This window comes from Mizuhopecten yessoensis, unplaced genomic scaffold (assembly GCF_002113885.1).
Source record: "Mizuhopecten yessoensis strain PY_sf001 unplaced genomic scaffold, ASM211388v2 scaffold6779, whole genome shotgun sequence".
NCBI classification, from domain to species: Eukaryota; Metazoa; Mollusca; class Bivalvia; order Pectinida; family Pectinidae; genus Mizuhopecten; species Mizuhopecten yessoensis.
The window spans coordinates 708,613-729,915 of NW_018406720.1; the positions used below are offsets into that span (position 1 = coordinate 708,613).

Genomic DNA, 21,303 nt, shown 5'->3' on the forward strand with positions numbered 1-21,303 from the left:
AAACCTTTAAGTCTGTTTTTTTTTGTCTGGTAGTGTAGTTCCTGGGAAATCTTACCTTATAAAATATACGGGTATAAGAAGTATACCTGATAAAATGTACGGGTATAAGAAGTACCCAGTAGACAAGAATGACTATACTGGTAGAACTGTAAATTAAAAATGTCATCACATGAGTAAGGAAATGACACCGTCAGTTGGAAGGACTTGGATTGGGAAACAGTCGTACTTGGGGATAAAATATCATATCAGTGTTACTTCAATAAGATTATTTTCAAAAACTGACTTAAATGGTGAGGTGCTCCATTTTGAGTACCTACCTGGCAAGCTAGAATTTCTTATCAAACCAAATTACATGTAATGAGCACTATAAATAGACACATGTGCTGGTGATTCCCAATCATTATAGCGTCGAACTGAAAGCATTGTTTTCCTTGTACAACTCTACTGAAATTCTATTTATGAATCGAACTTTGATAAGTCGAATTCCTCGCTGTTTCGAACTTTGATAAGTCGAATTCCTCGCTGTTCCGAATTACAATCACGGTCCCTTGGGTTAGAACAAAAAATCGAAAATTACAACTAATAAATTAAAGTAAAGTAATTACCTGTACGAGAACACTAAAATGTCCCGGGTCATTTTAACACCAAAACATGCAAAAAACAAAAGATTCAGTAGATTGCATTTTCAGTGGGTCGGTCGGAAAACAGCAAATAACATTTTATTATGAATATTCCTAAAAGGAAAAGACCAATATTCAATTGTCACCTTTGACCTCTAGTTACACATATATTCATATCGTCAAGATTACTCGTTTTTTATTATATCTTATTTCTTTATGAAGCCGGAGTTGAGAGGCTCTTGAAAAATCTCAACCCTACTAAAGCATCAGGGCCATATGAGCTAAAACCACGGCTATTAAATGAGCTAGCCGCTGACATTTCACCCATACTGACTCTAATATTCCGAAGTCCCTCAGTACTGGATATGTTCCAAAAGACTGGAGAACAGCCTATGTATCACCAGTGTGCACAAAAGGGCCCAAATACAACCCTGAGAACTACCGCCCAATTTCTCTCACTTGTATCTGCTGTAAGCTCCTTGAGCATATCGTTGCTAAACACATTATTACACATGCCGAACAAAACAATATTTTCTACAGTCACCAACATGGTTTTCGAAGAGGCCGCTCCTACATGTATGAGTCTCAGCTTTTGAAATTTACTGATGACATTTCTGCTAATCTTGAATCTGGTAAACAAACTGACGTATTAGTCATGGATTTTACTAAATCTGTTGATAAAGTCTCGCACTTACTACTGTTACACAGACTCAAACATTACGGCATAACTGGTCGCACAAACAACTGGATTCTTTGTTTTCTTTAAAATAGAACTCAAGCAGTTGTCCTTGAGGGAGAAAAATCTGGCTTTGGTCCTGTGGAGTTTGGGGTTCCCCAGGGCTCAGTCCTGGGACCTTCTCTTTTTCTGTATTACATAAATGGTCTGCCATCTGGTTTAACTTCATCTGTTCGTTTGTTTGCTGACGACACTTTCTTGCTATAGGATCAACGTCTGACGCAAAAATCCTCCAGAGAGATCTTGATTTACTGGCATCATGGGAAACATCTTGGAAAATGGCATTCCATCCAGATAAATGCAGTGTAATATCCATCACGAAGAACAAAAAAGCAGTCAAACATAAATACACATTGCATGGCCATACCCTACAACACACTGAAAAAAACAAATACTAGGGCGTTACAATCAGCCAAGATCTTAAATGGGAACCCCATATACATAACATATGCAATAAAGCCAGTTCCACAGTAGGCTTCCTTAAAAGGAATCTCAACATCAGTTCCAAGAAAGTTAAGGAGCAGGCATACAAATCTCTTGTACGACCATCTCTAGAGTATGCCTGCACTGTCTGGGATTCCTACTTACAACAAGACATAGTTGCCATTGAAAGAGCCCAAAGACGAGCAGCTAGATACACCACCAATAGCTACAGGAACACCTCTATTGTCACTGACATGCTCCACCATCTTGAGTGGGAGCCATTATCCCTAAGGAGAAAAAACGCTCGTCTCACAATGCTGTATAAAATAATTAACAACCAGGTTGCAATTCCACTTTAAAAAATTCAATAAATTACACTTTAAATTACTACTTTTAACTCATTGTATATACATCATTATATTTTTTTGTAAATACTTTTTTTTTTTTTAAATCTATGTCTTGTTGTATGTAATACCTCCTCATGACATTCCTTCAGTCAGTTGAAGTTGGTCATTAACGGTAGATAGATAGATAGAGAGTCATATGAAAAGCTGATGCTAAAGCATTATCAGTATTTAGTAATTAAGAATAAATTATGTCATCTTTTGTTTTTTGTTTGGTGATAACTGTTTTGACACATGATTCGGAGGTTAATGTTAATGTTTTATTTGACTTTAAATTAAGTTTAAAAAAAAAAAAAGCAAAAGAAATTCAACGATCCGGCATAGTATCTAATTCCCATTCCTAGTCGAAGGGAGATAACTCTCTGTATGGTTTGCATGAGCAGAACGATACGATTCGGTTGTCGAGTTGGTTGGGTGACTACATCACCTGTAAGTCACAAAAGAAACACGCTCCGGATTTCCCCTAGTCCGGATCTCCGTGTTTACGTTTACAAGTACGCATGTCATATGTACGAAACTAAACCCGGACGACTTAGCCAGCTTTACCTTGCATGCCTCCATTTTGGATTTTGAAAGCATCTCGCACATTCGACACAAGGTTTTACAATTGAAAGACTTACATGATACTAAACAAATGGCAGGGCTGCCAAGACGTATTATAAAGGTGAATGTTGTAACTTTATCTTTTAGATCTTTATTTTATGGTTATCTTATATTTTTCTTGTGTGTATACAGTTTATGCCTTCATTCTGACAGCATCCAGGGAGCACTGGGATGGTAAATCAGGTAGATTTTGATTATATTTACTGTAGTCAGAATTGACTATATGTTTATTGGACGAATGTAAACAAACATTCAGTAATCTACTGGTCATTTTTATCTCGTTCGTTCATATCCTAGAAATGGTGGACTTAGCAGGTGAATCGGTGAAATTAAATGTTTCTGTCTATTAAATTACTTAATTTCCGTTGGCTTTGTTGAATTTCATTGCTCCTTTTTGAGTTTTTCCCCGTATCAACAATCAACATACCTGCTATATAATAATAAATCAATCCAACTATAGCTTGTTCTGTTCATTATGTACAAAAAAGCGCATTCTGACTGTACAAAAGAGCCATTCAGACTGAATAACTGTTTAATTTCTACTCTGCATTTAGTTCTTTGTTGAAACCCGGTGAATAAGTGTATTGCTTGTTATAACAAGAGGTTCTTTTATACAGGAGGAATTCAAAGATAAACATCCCGGCCACAGGTGATGCTGATTTTCTGGCACCAGGTGTGCCATCGAAAGATACTTCAGAATAAGAATGATAGCATTAGCAATATAAAATCTTAGGATTCACCGATTCGCATGCTGAGTCCACCATTTTTAGCCCAAAGGGCCATGTGAGCTTATGTCGTACTGCGGCATCCGCCGTTTGTCTATAAACTTTTTCTTTTAAACAATTTTCTGAAGAACTGGAGGACCTAGGGTCATGCTATTTGGCCAGTAGGTACCTGGGATGGAGTGCTATAAAGTTTCCTCATTAAAATGACCTTGACCTACTTTCAAGGTCACAGGTCAAATATGTTCAAAACTTCAAACAACAATATCCTAAGAACCATTTGGACTAGAGTCATGATACTTGGGTATGTTATGTACCCAGCAGTGCATTTTTTTTTCTTTTTGTCAATTTCAGTAATGAGGTCAAATGTCAACTTTAAGTGCTAGTTGGGGGTCAAATGTCAACATGGAATAAATATAGCTTTAACAATCTTCTTCTCAAGTTCCATATGGCCCAGGGTATTGATATTTGGCCAGTAGGTGCCAGGAATAGAATGCTATGAAGTTTCCTCTTTAAATTACCTTGACCTACTTTCAAGGCCACAGGAGTCAAAAATGTGAAAAAAATAATCAGACGACGAAATCCAAATAAGCCTTTGGTCTAGAGTCATAATACTTGGGTATATGTAGATCAGCAGTGTGAATCTTTTTCTTAATTACAATAATGAGGTCCAGGCCCAGATGTGACCTCATCAGGGATTTAGAATTAATTCTTGAATTTCTATTCTGGAGCCCCATATTTTGAATACCAAGCTTGCAACTAAAAGAGTTAGATACATTTAGAGGTATGTCTAACCTTTGTATATTCTGTACAATTGTCATCTCATTCTGTTCTTATTTTCCAGGAAACCCAACGGTTAATGCAAGAACCAGTTAGCGGTATTACAGCTTTACCAGATGAAAATAATGCTCGATATTTCCATGTAACAGTTATTGGTCCAAAGGAGGTAACACAAAATTATGACACTTCAATTTTTGTATGTATTCAATAATTAAAGTAAATATCAACCAAATAATTCTGTTTTCAAAGACAAATTATCTGCTTTGAAAATTTCAGGATGTAATCTAGAACAATTTTACTAATAAAATTGTGTAGTAAATTGTAATCTTCACCAATCATTTGAATTTCAAGAAAATAGCCCAAGAACACGGAAGAATTTTCTACCAAGTCAAAATAAAAGGGAAACTATATAAATGCAGAAATTCTGATAATATCATTTTAACGCCAAATATTATTCTTATAAGAGGTAATATACAATAACATGTATTAAATTGAACAAAAATTAGCTATATTTCTGAAATTTCATTTATAAGGCTTTGCCACCAAGACCATTTCCGTGTTATGAGACCATAACACAGGCGTAGTGATATCTCCCCAGGTCCGACTAACTACCTCATCGCTGTTCCCCTCCATACTAGCAAGCATATAAGCAAATTAAAATTACCCAATATGATTAAACAATATTCATCGTTTTATGAAAGACTAGTATAAAATGTGAATTGAATATATTGATTGATTATATTATGGAAATAGTATCAATATTTTTGTTTTTATTTCAACTAGCTATATTTTTTACGAGGAAATTCATGAGACAATATTCCGTGAGCAATTCCATGGGCTGTTCTACCTCTTGAAAACACAGTAAAATTGGAATTTAGAAGTGCGTTGTGAACTTAGAAATGAAAAGTAAAAAAAATGAAAATATATTAAAGCATAAAGCAGCATTCTGTGTTTTGGTTCTATAATAAAAACAAAAAAAGATTGCAGACAAATAATCATGATGTTTTGTGTTATAGGACCATAACACAAAACAGAATGCTGTTTAATGCTTAAATAACTGGTATACAGGGAAACATTTTGTCTGTGAATCCACAGTTATTTTATTTACATTACATGTACATGTAATAATGATATAAATTTGACTATTTCAATATATAGACCAATACTGATATTAAGTCAATTTCATTGTCCATATTTTCTGGTTCTCATCGGCTTGTTTTGTTTTGCTTCAACAATTTGTAAGTGAAGACTACACTATTCAACAGTTGCTTGGCCTGTTATTTATATTTCCTTTAATAATCATTATATTTTTGATGCGTTATTTAAAAAATAAAATTTGTTTTTACAGTCACCGTATGAAAATGGAACTTTTAAATTGGAGCTATTTTTACCTGAGGAGTATCCAATGTCGGCCCCAAAAGTTCGATTTTTGACGAAAATTTACCATCCAAATATAGATAAACTGGGACGAATATGTCTTGATATTCTTAAAGGTATGTATGCAAGGATTTCCAGGGTATATTGAGAATCAAAACTTCTATGTACTAGCTTTAGATTTAGAAAAATAATTTGATAGTAATTTTCAGATGTTGATGATCAGGCATGCATCATAAATCTGTACAAGTAGACTAATATCAAAGCATTTTACATATTTTTGAAAGGCCATAGCTTTATACGCGGTAAACTTCCTGTCAGTTCAAATAGGCAGATAGTTTGTACACACTTTTTAAACAACAAAAATAATAATTTTCTGTCTAGTGATAGTTTGAACCCAGCTTGAACCCAGCTTACACACATTTCAGATTGTTCGAACACAACTTGAGTACTGGAATTACGTACCGTAAAAACTCATGTAATTTGCGCACTTTTTTTTCAGAAATTTAATACCCAAAGTGGGGGGTGTGTATAATACACAGGTATAGAAAATTTCAAGTTTTTTTCAGGAAAAGATCGACGATTCTGAGAGATCGCCATCTTGGATTATGTCCCTTGGTACACGGAACTCTAAGACAAATGACGATCAACAAATTTATTTATGTCAAACATTAATTAAAGATACATAATGTGTTGTTATGTGAATTTATGTGAAAAGTATTAATAAATAGGTAACCGTTAACAAAAAAGTTTAGCCAAATTCCTATGCCAGAGAATCGCCGATCAACTTACGACATTACGTTTCGACATCTCGGTGCGTTTCCCCATACTATTACGAAAATGTAGTTGTTCAATTTAAGCTCCGTTCCCTGTAAGTTCTGTAAGGTTTTTTCAAATCGCCTATGCGTATACGTATAGCATGTTTTTTTCCGGCTCACTTTGATGTTGATCTTGCGTCTAACATTACGTAAACACGTGATTGATAATAACCTCGTGAATTATTTCAATATTTATTAAATGAAGCATCGTAAAAATAGTCTGCGTTAACTATTTTTTTCCTTGGAGTAGATTTGAAGAGGATGTATTGATTGTCAACGCTTCTAGTATAAACATATTTTTTATAATCCCTTTTCAGTCAAATCAGTCTGTAGTTATGACAATGCAGTAGGGCTTCGTAATTCAAGCCACGTGTTGGTGAGTGAAAAAAACAACAACACGGTCTGTCGATCGCAACTGCAAATCATTTCAATTAGTAGAGCTATTGTTAACAGGTAATCACAGAGAAAGTGTTAGCTCATTACTGCATTGTAATTTGTAAAAAATATCGCCAAACCACGGACTTAGATAATCTAATTCCGTGGCCAAACTGAACTGTGACATGACCTGGTTTGAAGTGATGTAACCCAAGCCGCCATGATGAGCCCTTCTCACTGATCATAATTATGATCAATTAAAAGTATCTAATTATGTCTTTCACCAGGAGATGTGCACCAGCGGTTACTTAACATCGAATTACTTATTAATTGTTAATATTATTAATATGTTTTTGTAAGCAAGTAAATGTTTTATGTAAAAGTTTGCTAAAATGAATTGATGTATGCCGATATGCGCACACGTGTGTGTCATGTGTGATCAGATAATTCAAAGAAAACAAGAAACAAAATACACATTTTACGTAGTTTCTTCTTGGTTTTAAATATCATTTTACAGCAATGAAAAAAAAATCATAGAAATATATTTAAAAAAAAAATTATTCAGAGATCGACTTTCGGAGCATGAACATCGTTTTTTTTTCAGATTTTTTGGGTACGCAAAATATTAGAGTAGAAGCTTTTTTCCCAATTTTCAGCCTCAAAAAGTACCTGCGCAAATTACACAGGTGCGCAAATTACATGGGTTTTTACGGTAATTATTGATCGAGGATAGGTAAGCTGTCTGCGATGCAATAATAGACTCGCGAAACTCCGTCTATATGCGTATCAACAGCGTTAAACTACTGAATAATGGGAAGTACTCATGTGCGACCATTGTTGTCATCAATGTCGGACAATTTGTACATAAATAAGCCATATGTCACCAATAATTGAGTTTCTTTCTTGTAAACATGTGCACGCGCCAGTCAAACATCTTTAGGCCCCAACCATGTATAATATCCTAACAGGACATGGAGCGAGGAATGTTACCGTCACATCGCTGACAGACGTGTGTATTGTCATGATATTACTGTAATAACAATTTTAGTAGTCTAAAGTAGTCTTTGAGTTATCACTGCCCTGCCCTGCCAGTGTTTAACACTAACACTACCTGGGTAGTCTTCTAGATTGAGACTAGTAAATTTCAGCAAGGACTGGGGAATCACTTATCATAACTTTGGACTTGTTAAGTAAATGACCATTCCTTTTGATTCAAATACAGATATATTGCATGATTACTGTCATTTTTTCTAAAAATGGTCATATCTTTATTGAAGGAGATTTTGTTATGTCACCTACAGTCATTTGGTGTCTGTTTTGTGCTGAGGATGTTTACTTAGGAAGTCTCAGACTATTCACATTAACATAGGACTTGCAAATATGCTATTAAACTAGTCGTTTGGACTATCAAATAAAAACTAGAATTTTGTTTTTGTGAACAAAATCATATGTCTCCCCTTATTAGCCAATAGAAAAAATATCTCTTTATATATTGGGGCACGAGACCCAAATTTAGAATGCAACACTCCTACCTCCCAAGATACATTAAAACTAAAGCAAGTTTGGTCAACGTAGGTGAAATAACATGGAGGTTATGCCGTGGACAAACTTTGGTATTAAAAATAAAAAAGGGCAATAACTCTGTATATAGTTGGGCACAAATTTGATTTTAGTGTGAGAGATTCCACCTTCCTAAGATACATAAATATGGTAAGTTTGGTCAACATAGGTGAAATAACATGGAGGTTATGCCGTGGACAAACTTTGGTATTAAAAATAAAAAAGGGCAATAACTCTGTATATAGTTGGGCACAAATTTGATTTTAGTGTGAGAGATTCCACCTTCCTAAGATACATAAATATGGTAAGTTTGGTCAACATAGGTGAAATAACATGGAGGTTATGCCGTGGACAAACTTTGGTATTAAAAATAAAAAAGGGCAATAACTCTGTATATAGTTGGGCACAAATTTGATTTTAGTGTGAGAGATTCCACCTTCCTAAGATACATAAATATGGTAAGTTTGGTCAACATAGGTGAAATAACATGGAACTTATGCTCCGGACAAACTTTGTTATTACACAAAGGGCCATAACTCTGTAAATAGTGAAGCACGAAACCTAATTCTAGTGCACTGCACACCTCCTGTGGGTGATGCAGGTATAATTCAAGTTTGATTAAGATATCTTTAATGGTTTAGAAGTTATGCCATGGACAAACTTGGGTATTAAAAATAAACAAGGGGCCATAACTCTGTATGAAGTGGGGCATAAACCTTATTTTAGTGCAAGAGATTCCCCCTTCCCAAGATACATAAACATGGTAAGTTTGGTCATCGTAGGTGAAATAACATGAAACTTATGCTTGGACAAACTTCGGTATTAAAATTAAACAAAGGGCCATAACTCTGTATTTTGTGAAGCACGAAATCTAATTTCATTGTACTGCACACCTTCAGTGGGTGATGCAGATACAATTCTAGTTTGATCAAGATATCTTTGACAGTTAAAATTGTACGAGCCTGACACTAATTTACGGAAATGTTGTACTTAATTTGACCTTTGACCTTGAGGTGAAAGTCATAGTGACCTATGTATACCCAAAGTTCCATCAAGATATCTTTAACGGTTTAAAAGTTATGGCCCGGACATGTTGCGATTAGAAGAACCAGAAGAAGAAGCAGTACTAATACAATATGCCTCCATTCATTCGAAGAGGAGACATAATAAATAGGGTCTAGATCTAATGCTTACCATGCTGGCATCCATCTATGAAGAAGTCACTTACCTATCAAAATCAGAAGCTTCAGTCTGATATTTATATTGTGCTTGCACTTTGATGAGAACCATAATTAAATATCAATCCATGAATGTGTAAGAATAATTTTGTTTTATGCTTACAGATAAATGGAGTCCAGCGTTGCAAATCCGAACTGTGTTGCTATCTATCCAAGCTCTGCTAAGTGCTCCCAATCCAGATGATCCTCTAGCGAATGAAGTAGCTGATGCATGGAAAAGTGACGAATCACAAGCTATAGAAACAGGTATAACTCTAGCTTTGTCAATCTCCAGGTGTATCCATGTCTAGAAATCCACGTCCAGCTGTTCCCCTGTCCCCACCACCTGTTTCTACCTCAGGAGTGTGGTCCGATAGAGAAACTAGGTCATCACTTGGAAATCCACCTCCTATATCTTTTTAGGTCACCTGAGCTTTGCTCAAGTGACCTATTCCAATCGCTTTTCGTCCGTCGTGCGTCGTGCGTAAACTTTTACATTTTCAACTTCTTCTCAAGAACCAGTGGATGGATTTTTTTCAAACTTGGTCAGAATCATCCTTGGTAGATGAGGCTTCAAAATTGTAAAATTGGGATTCCTACCCCAACCCCTGGGGCAAGGGCGGGGCCCCAAAGGGAAAATTATCCAATATTTCAAAAATCTTCTTCTCCAGACTCAGAGGTACTACAGTGATTTTCTCTACGTGGAAAGAAAGATCATCAGGGGCTTTACTTAAATTGTAAATTTCAGGACCCCCGAGCTATCCGTTCTCCCTTGGGGAGGGGGTAAAGTTTACTATAGTTTATATAGGGAAATAACACTTTTGGGTATATTTTGACAACTTTCTGTAGGAAATTATTTTTACTTGGTGAGAATTATCCTTGGAGGTAGATGGTTTCAAATTGTAAAATTGAGATTCCTACCCCGACCCCTGGGGCCAGGGCGGGGCCCCAAAGGGAAAATTAATCAATATTTCAAAAATCTTCTTCTCCAGACTCAGAGGTACTACAGTGATTTTCTCTACGTGGAAAGAAAGATCATCAGGGGCTTTACTTAAATTGTAAATTTCAGGACCCCCGAGCTATCCGTTCTCCCTTGGGGAGGGGGTAAAGTTTACTATAGTTTATATAGGGAAATAACACTTTTGGGTATATTTTGACAACTTTCTGTAGGAAATTATTTTTACTTGGTGAGAATTATCCTTGGAGGTAGATGGTTTCAAATTGTAAAATTGAGATTCCTACCCCGACCCCTGGGGCCAGGGCGGGGCCCCAAAGGGAAAATTAATCAATATTTCAAAAATCTTCTTCTCCAGACTCAGAGGTACTACAGTGATTTTCTCTACGTGGAAAGAAAGATCATCAGGGGCTTTACTTAAATTGTAAATTTCAGGACCCCCGAGCTATCCGTTCTCCCTTGGGGAGGGGGTAAAGTTTACTATAGTTTATATAGGGAAATAACACTTTTGGGTATATTTTGACAACTTTCTGTAGGAAATTATTTTTACTTGGTGAGAATTATCCTTGGAGGTAGATGGTTTCAAATTGTAAAATTGAGATTCCTACCCCGACCCCTGGGGCCAGGGCGGGGCCCCAAAGGGAAAATTAATCAATATTTCAAAAATCTTCTTCTCCAGACTCAGAGGTACTACAGTGATTTTCTTTACGTGGAAAGAAAGATCATCAGGGGCTTTATTTAAATTGAAAATATCAGGACCCCGAGCTATCCGTTCTCCCTTGGGGAGGGGTTAACGTTTAATATAGTTTATATAGGGAAATAACACTTTTCGGTATATATTTTATCCATTTTCAGCAGAAAATTGCTCAAACTTAGTCAGAATCATCTTGGGTAAATGAGAGTTTTACTTTGTAAAATTAGGATTCCTGCCCCATCCCCAGGGGCTAGGGCGGGGCCCCAAAGGGAACATTTACCAATATTTTCAAATTCTTATCCATTGATGACATGACAAGTATTGTATTTCACTTAGTTTACATGCTGATTTCCACATCACATCTTAACAATAAAATAAAGCTACCAGTATCTATGATATAACTCAGGTGACCGCTAAGGCCCTTGGGCCTCTTGTTATACAATTGCTATGCATGAAGAGGCCAAGACATTCATGCTATCGGGGGGTCCAAACCCATCCGCAGAGAACTCATTCCCTGGGTCATAACTTGGAAACAGATGAGATCCCCACCCTATCACTATACCGATATATATGAAATTCTAGGCATGAAGAGACATATACACTCATGCTTTAAGGATTGGCCCCAGTTCCCTGGGTCATTACATGGAAACAATTGATATTCCCACCACATACGATATAAACCATATATAAAGTTGCTGGACATGAAGTAATTTGGTATGCATCTTTCCTCTTTCGTAATGATATTCAACAGGTTTTGAATTGAAAATGAAATTTAACTCATTCATCCCTGAAGACATATTTGAACTCGCCCAATTCAAAGGTTGGAATAGTTCATTATGAAACTTCAGGGGTGAATGAGTTAAGGTGAACTACTAAGGCTCCCATGCCTCTTGTTAAAGTATTGATTGAATATAATATTTCATGATTTTTTTTTGCTGGCGGATCTTTACTTAATGCGTTCATTTATATTATTGACAGATTATTAATTGAATAATCAGTTAATCATACAAATTTTCGTTTGATCACAAAGCACCTTATTGACTGATTGAAATGCATATATATATATATTGTTAAAGAATTCTAAATATTCCTTTTCAGCTAAAGCATGGACACAAAAACATGCTATCTGATTGTTAGGAATGACTGATTGATGCTTGATGTGTTATTGTATGGTGACGAGGAGGAGGAACGGCCTCCGTTTGAGGCCTCATATCGCCCGGGCCAGTTACCTTTGGATTAAAGTGGCCACACTCAACATGCCATTTATTAAGGAAGCAGTGATAACTGACCATATCATTTGTACACAAGGACTGCTGGACACAATGTTAACTAGTTAAACTCACTTTACTGGAGGTAACAGGTTTTAAACACCATATTAACACAAGTACAATCAGGTAGTGTTGCTGATTATTTTGTTTCTTTGGGTAGGGTTTGGAGGGTATGTTAAATGCTTCCCTATATGTACAGTACACAGGCATTGTTAGGATTTAAATCTGTGTGCACTTGATTCTAGGGAGGATCAGTATATGAAAACACTTAATCTTTATTGATGAGTGTTCTTTAAACTAAAAATGAAAAAAAGAAAAGAAATGTGAGTGTGTCTGCTATGTATATGTGTGAAAAAATAGTCACAAAAAATATAACCAAAGGAAGAAGTTATAGCAGAATTACAGAAACATCACTTAAGTTAATGTGTATTTTAGAAATATGTAGATACATGTTTCATAAGTCACGGTACCAGGCTTTTCTTTCTGTTTCCGTGTATGAGAGTCTCTAGAGACAAACGGTCACTTAAATTAAAATTGTACCATTACATCACAGTATCAACATATTGCATTATTTGTAGGGGATGCAATACATTGATACTAATTGGAAATATCGATACAAGTAATTTACGATACTAATGAAAATTCTGGATATTATCATCCATTCCATCTTTAAAAATAATTCTTGATGGTCAGTGCTTTGGGAATGTTTGTTGCCGTCCTTATCAAGATAAATGAAATACACAACATATGAAAACAAGAACACCAAACAAGGATGGCATTACCTATCATCAGTATGTATAGAGGATACCCTATCATCAGTATGTATAGGGGATTACCTATCATCAGTATGTATAGAGGATACCCTATCATCAGTATGTATAGGGGATTACCTATCATCAGTATGTATAGAGGATTACCTATCATCAGTATGTATTGGGGATTACCTATCGTCAGTATGTATAGGGGATTACCTATGTATAGAGGATTACCTATCATCAGTATGTATTGGGGGTTACCTATCATCAGTATGTATAGGGGATTACCTATCATCAGTATGTATAGGGGATTACCTATCATCAGTATGTATAGAGGATTACCTATCATCAGTATGTATAGAGGATTACCTATCATCAGTATGTATAGAGGATTACCTATCATCAGTATGTATAGAGGATTACCTATCATCAGTATGTATAGAGGATTACCTATCATCAGTATGTATAGAGGATTACCTATCATCAGTATGTATAGAGGATTACCTATCATCAGTATGTATAGAGGATTACCTATCATCAGTATGTATAGAGGATTACCTATCATCAGTATGTATAGAGGATTACCTATCATCAGTATGTATAGAGGATTACCTATCATCAGTATGTATAGAGGATTACCTATCATCAGTATGTATAGAGGATTACCTATCATCAGTATGTATAGAGGATTACCTATCATCAGTATGTATAGAGGATTACCTATCATCAGTATGTATAGAGGATTACCTATCATCAGTATGTATAGAGGATTACCTATCATCAGTATGTATAGAGGATTACCTATCATCAGTATGTATAGAGGATTACCTATCATCAGTATGTATAGAGGATTACCTATCATCAGTATGTATAGAGGATTACCTATCATCAGTATGTATAGAGGATTACCTATCATCAGTATGTATAGAGGATTACCTATCATCAGTATGTATAGAGGATTACCTATCATCAGTATGTATAGAGGATTACCTATCATCAGTATGTATAGAGGATTACCTATCATCAGTATGTATAGAGGATTACCTATCATCAGTATGTATAGAGGATTACCTATCATCAGTATGTATAGAGGATTACCTATCATCAGTATGTATAGAGGATTACCTATCATCAGTATGTATAGAGGATTACCTATCATCAGTATGTATAGAGGATTACCTATCATCAGTATGTATAGAGGATTACCTATCATCAGTATGTATAGAGGATTACCTATCATCAGTATGTATAGAGGATTACCTATCATCAGTATGTATAGAGGATTACCTATCATCAGTATGTATAGAGGATTACCTATCATCAGTATGTATAGAGGATTACCTATCATCAGTATGTATAGAGGATTACCTATCATCAGTATGTATAGAGGATTACCTATCATCAGTATGTATAGAGGATTACCTATCATCAGTATGTATAGAGGATTACCTATCATCAGTATGTATAGAGGATTACCTATCATCAGTATGTATAGAGGATTACCTATCATCAGTATGTATAGAGGATTACCTATCATCAGTATGTATAGAGGATTACCTATCATCAGTATGTATAGAGGATTACCTATCATCAGTATGTATAGAGGATTACCTATCATCAGTATGTATAGAGGATTACCTATCATCAGTATGTATAGAGGATTACCTATCATCAGTATGTATAGAGGATTACCTATCATCAGTATGTATAGAGGATTACCTATCATCAGTATGTATAGAGGATTACCTATCATCAGTATGTATAGAGGATTACCTATCATCAGTATGTATAGAGGATTACCTATCATCAGTATGTATAGAGGATTACCTATCATCAGTATGTATAGAGGATTACCTATCATCAGTATGTATAGAGGATTACCTATCATCAGTATGTATAGAGGATTACCTATCATCAGTATGTATAGAGGATTACCTATCATCAGTATGTATAGAGGATTACCTATCATCAGTATGTATAGAGGATTACCTATCATCAGTATGTATAGAGGATTACCTATCATCAGTATGTATAGAGGATTACCTATCATCAGTATGTATAGAGGATTACCTATCATCAGTATGTATAGAGGATTACCTATCATCAGTATGTATAGAGGATTACCTATCATCAGTATGTATAGAGGATTACCTATCATCAGTATGTATAGAGGATTACCTATCATCAGTATGTATAGAGGATTACCTATCATCAGTATGTATAGAGGATTACCTATCATCAGTATGTATAGAGGATTACCTATCATCAGTATGTATAGAGGATTACCTATCATCAGTATGTATAGAGGATTACCTATCATCAGTATGTATAGAGGATTACCTATCATCAGTATGTATAGGGGATTACCTATCATCAGTATGTATAGAGGATTACCTATCATCAGTATGTATAGAGGATTACCTATCATCAGTATGTATAGAGGATTACCTATCATCAGTATGTATAGAGGATTACCTATCATCAGTATGTATAGAGGATTACCTATCATCAGTATGTATAGAGGATTACCTATCATCAGTATGTATAGAGGATTACCTATCATCAGTATGTATAGAGGATTACCTATCATCAGTATGTATAGAGGATTACCTATCATCAGTATGTATAGAGGATTACCTATCATCAGTATGTATAGAGGATTACCTATCATCAGTATGTATAGAGGATTACCTATCATCAGTATGTATAGAGGATTACCTATCATCAGTATGTATAGAGGATTACCTATCATCAGTATGTATAGAGGATTACCTATCATCAGTATGTATAGAGGATTACCTATCATCAGTATGTATAGAGGATTACCTATCATCAGTATGTATAGAGGATTACCTATCATCAGTATGTATAGAGGATTACCTATCATCAGTATGTATAGAGGATTACCTATCATCAGTATGTATAGAGGATTACCTATCATCAGTATGTATAGAGGATTACCTATCATCAGTATGTATAGAGGATTACCTATCATCAGTATGTATAGAGGATTACCTATCATCAGTATGTATAGAGGATTACCTATCATCAGTATGTATAGAGGATTACCTATCATCAGTATGTATAGAGGATTACCTATCATCAGTATGTATAGAGGATTACCTATCATCAGTATGTATAGAGGATTACCTATCATCAGTATGTATAGAGGATTACCTATCATCAGTATGTATAGAGGATTACCTATCATCAGTATGTATAGAGGATTACCTATCATCAGTATGTATAGAGGATTACCTATCATCAGTATGTATAGAGGATTACCTATCATCAGTATGTATAGAGGATTACCTATCATCAGTATGTATAGAGGATTACCTATCATCAGTATGTATAGAGGATTACCTATCATCAGTATGTATAGAGGATTACCTATCATCAGTATGTATAGAGGATTACCTATCATCAGTATGTATAGAGGATTACCTATCATCAGTATGTATAGAGGATTACCTATCATCAGTATGTATAGAGGATTACCTATCATCAGTATGTATAGAGGATTACCTATCATCAGTATGTATAGAGGATTACCTATCATCAGTATGTATAGAGGATTACCTATCATCAGTATGTATAGGGGATTACCTATCATCATTATGTATAGAGGATTACCTATCATCAGTATGTATAGAGTATTACCTATCATCAGTATGTATAGAAGAATCCAAAGACAGCACACTGTTACATTATTGCAATTCTTGTTTTGAGTGTCAGTGTGCAGCCCTAATTCTCCAATCTCAATAGTAATACATTATAATGCTGCCCAATGTCCATATTGTAATATCAATTTATAATGTGTATGTACAGATCATTTAACTTTTAAGAATGAATCTTCACCTGTAAGACTTAAAAACGTTTTAAATGTGTATGTTATGTAGGCTCTTGACATGAGAATAGTTAGTCTCGACACAGTATGTACTAGATTTACGAGATATTGTACGTACCATAGAGAAATGTATTTCGGATTGAAGTGGATGAGGATTGGTTTGCTTAATCTCACTGTGTAAATTTTCATTGAGAAAAACAGCGAACATGTAAAATATCTGTTTATCAATCAACCCCTTCTGTCGCTACTTTGTCTGCACATAAGAGTGCTCGTTACTTATATACTACTGTACAATGTGATTGTAGGACTTGTTGGAATTAAGACATAAAAAAGGCTTGTTAGTTATACAATATGGAAATTGAGCTTGTTAGAATGAACTCCTAGATAGTGTTGTATGGAATGCCGTAATTTTCTGATATGTTCAGTAACATTTGCAAATTGTGCTGAAATACTGGGCATCCTGTATCTTTAAAATAGGATTCTTCTTCATTCCAGAAAATGCTAATTTTGTTTTCAGGTTTATAATTAACAATAAATGATAACTTAATAGTGTGTCATTATAATAAATTTTGGAAACTTTATACAGCAGATTGCTTCTCGATATTCATCTTGCTGTTAAGAATTCCACTGATCACTTTTAAAGCCTCTAGCTTATGTTGCTGAACTAACACAAAATGCTCTGCTAAAGGAGAGCTATTCTCACAAACATATGCACATGTTATATAGATTATATTTTAAGTTTTATGAAAGAAGAAGAAATTATGATTTACAGATATTACATGTTTAGTTAATGGTATCTGATAAAATATATTCCGAAAATACGCAAATATGATTTTGAATACTGTTATCAGTTATATTATAATAACTATCAAAAATCAATTTTTACATGCAGTAAAATTGTGAACAGTGTCATTTATGGTGGCTTCACTAAAATAGGTGGTCAGCAACTAGCTTTTTTATTGTCTGTTGACCACTGGACAGCAGGCGGTCAGTGGCTGTTGAACCACCAGAACAAGCCATCAGTGGCTGACTTGTCTAATGACCATTGGATTAGAGTTAACAGCGACTGAATTCAGTCAATCTACATATAGTCTACATGTATTCTTGGGCAAATCGTATCCCTAAGTACTATAAAATTCAAACCAAATTTACATTCGTTTAAGTGTAAAACAGATTAAAAATGAGGGTGTTTGTCTTCCACAGTAAGTCGACTTGACTAGGTAAAACAGGCCTTTGTATGGAGCTCTGGTGTGACCTGTTGTAAAGGTTGTTGGAATGGAGCACAGCTCCCATGGGGAAGTTGGGGTAAATGTCTTGTGTGATGGAACAAATACCAAGATATATGACAATGTAGTTGGAGATTCATTATATAATTTCGTGTTTGAGATAAATGTTGATGAAACATGTTTTGTGCATATCTTTGTTTCCTAAGTTTGATATTTTGCGATCCACAAACATTTCTGTTACTGATTTATGTGATGTTCCTAATTATCGGTCATTGTATGCCCCGTCTGAATTCAACATTTTTCGCACTATCATTCTCATGTCAGGTTTTGTTGTCAAAGGGATTAACATTTAGTATTTATTCTGTCAATCTTCTCTGGGGCAATGACATTTGACTAATTCATGCATATGTGAGAAACTAAATTAAACATTGAAAACTAAGTTTTGTCTGTGTTTTGTATTATCTAAACATTGCAATGTTCCGGATGGCCTCAGTGACGCAAGACAGAAGGCATGTAAATATTGCATAATTTATAGCAAAGTGAAACCTTTTTTTTAGAGCTTATGTCATGGTGCGGCGGCTGCTGTCTTCTGTCTGTCCGTCCGCCAACAATTTCTTTCAACAACTTCTTCTGAAGAATGAACAGGACTAGTCATGATATTCGGCTGAATTGCCTTGACATACTTACAAGGTCACAAATATGTCAAACCCTTCAAACGACTTCTCCTGAAGAACTAATAGATATAGAACAAGAGGCCCAATGGGCCTGCATCGCTCGCCTGGTATAAAACTCACACTTGTAACCTGAAAAGTGATCTAAAATAAAGCTACAGGCAAAATATCAGTATTTATGATTAAAATTCGTCCAAAAGACCCTGTTAATTTTTTTTAAAACATTTCACCCCTGTGATTGAAAGTCGAACAAAGTTATTATGTTGAACACATTGTATAGCCTTTCATCTCAGGATGCAACTTGCAAAGTATAAACATCCTGGGACCCATGGTTATTCATAAGAGGTTGTTTAAAGATTTTAAACAAATTTGACCCCTGTGACCTTGAATATAAGTCAAAGTCATTCACTTTAACAAACATAGTAGTCCTTGATCCCAGCATATGCTACTAACTAAATATCAACATCCTGAGCCTTTTGGTTATTCAGCACAAGTTGTTGAAATATTTTAAACATATTTGCTCCTTGTGACCTTGAATATGATTCAAGGTCATACATTTAAACAAACTTGGTAGCCCTTGATCCTAGTATGCTACTGACTAAATATCATCACCCAGGGCATTTTGGTTATTCGGAAGTTGTTTAAAGTTTTCAACATATTTGACCCCTGTGACCTTGAATATGGGTGAAGGTCATTTATTTGAACAAACTTTGTAGCCATTCATCTCTGCTAGCTACTGGCCAAATATCATCACCCTGGGCATTTTGGTTATTCGGAAGAAGTTGTTTTAAGTTTTTAACATATATGACCCCTGTGACCTTGAATATGGGTGAAGGTCATTTATTTAAACAAACTTTGTAGCCCTTCATCTCGGCTAGCTACTGGCCAATTATCATCACCCTGGGCATTTTGGTTATTCAGGAGAAGTTGTTTTAAGTTTTTAACATATTTGACCCCTGTTACCTTGAATATTGGTGAAGGTCATTCATTTGAACAAAATTTGTAGCCCTTCATCTCAGCATAATACTGGCCCGGTATCATCACCCTGGACATTTTGGTTATTGAGAAGAAGTTATTTAAAGGTTTTTTAAGACAATTGACCCCTGTGACCTTGAATATGGGTGAAGGTCATTCATTTGAACAAAATTTGTAGCCCTTCATCTCAGCATAATACTGGCCCGATATCATCACCCTGGACATTTTGGTTATTGAGAAGAAGTTATTTAAAGGTTTTTTAAGACAATTGACCCCTGTGACCTTGAATATGGGTGAAGATCATTCATTTGAACAAACTTGGTAGCCCTTCACCCTAGCATGCTCCTGACCAAATATCATCTTCCTGGGCAGTTTGGTTATTTAGAAGAAGGTGATTTAAGTTGTTAACATATTTGACCCCTGTGACCTTCAAAATAGATGAAGGTCATTTATTTGAACAAACTTGGTAGCCCTTCATCCCAGTTTGCTTCTGGCCAAATATCATCACCCTAGGCCTTTCGGTTATTAAGAAGAAGTCGTTTAAAGTAAAATATTGACGCCGGACAGACGCCGGACGAACGCCGGATGCCGCACGCCGCACCACGGCATAAGCTCACTTGGCACTTCGTGCTAGGTGAGCTCAAAATTAATATTTGGCTGGTAACTTCTTCAGATTAAGCACAACAAAGTTTGCGAATGAAAATGACCTTGACCTACTTTTGGGGTCAAATATGTCAAAAACATCAAACGATTTTCCGAAGAAAAATCGAAAAACATTGAATCTTAATATTTGGCTGTGGGCTTCTCCGGATAGAGCTCACCAAAGTTTGCAAATGAAAATGACCTCAACCTTCTTTAAAGGTCACATATCTAGAGGTCAAAAACATTTTCAAACAATTTGTTCTGGAGAACCAAAAGACATGGACTCGTAAGATTTGGCTGGTAGCTTCATGGGATAGAGCCAACAAAGTTTGAGAAGGAAAATTATCTTGAATTAGAATTGTTTAATGACAGACGGGACTGACCACGGATGCAGGGTAATTTGAAAGATGATGGTGGGCTCAAAATATAGAAATGAATTGGTATTGACCAATCATAAGTGTACAAACACTTGATTTGAATCCCCAATGGCGAGAAAAGATAGGACGGTCAGCTGATATACAGGACATTTGCCAGAACATCCTAGGGCTATGGTCATTATGGTTACCAGATAATAACGGTGGTGACATTATAGTAGACACCGTAGTTCTATGTAGTCACAAACAACACAACATATG

The 21,303-nt window shown here is 35.5% G+C and overlaps 1 protein-coding gene across 1 annotated transcript; it reads left to right on the forward strand.

Moving 5' to 3' along the window:
* Positions 1 to 2,710: 2,710 nt before the first annotated feature.
* On the forward strand, positions 2,711 to 13,404 carry LOC110452626 (ubiquitin-conjugating enzyme E2 N). The gene is made up of 5 exons (XM_021501257.1): positions 2,711 to 2,847; positions 4,353 to 4,454; positions 5,637 to 5,781; positions 9,759 to 9,899; positions 12,380 to 13,404. Exons 1-5 carry the CDS (start codon positions 2,818 to 2,820, stop codon positions 12,409 to 12,411), a joined length of 450 nt encoding a protein of 149 aa, XP_021356932.1. The 5' UTR covers positions 2,711 to 2,817; the 3' UTR covers positions 12,412 to 13,404.
* The last annotated feature ends 7,899 nt before the right edge of the window (positions 13,405 to 21,303 follow it).

What these genes read in the sequence shown, in the direction of transcription:
- LOC110452626 (XM_021501257.1), top strand. Translation starts at nt 2,818, where the DNA reads ATGGCAGGGCTGCCAAGACGTATTATAAAG. An exon ending in TGCCAAGACGTATTATAAAG is followed by an intron (nt 2,848 to 4,352) that starts GTGAATGTTGTA and finishes CTTATTTTCCAG; the next exon opens with GAAACCCAACGGTTAATGCA. An exon ending in ATCACAAGCTATAGAAACAG is followed by an intron (nt 9,900 to 12,379) that starts GTATAACTCTAG and finishes ATTCCTTTTCAG; the next exon opens with CTAAAGCATGGACACAAAAA.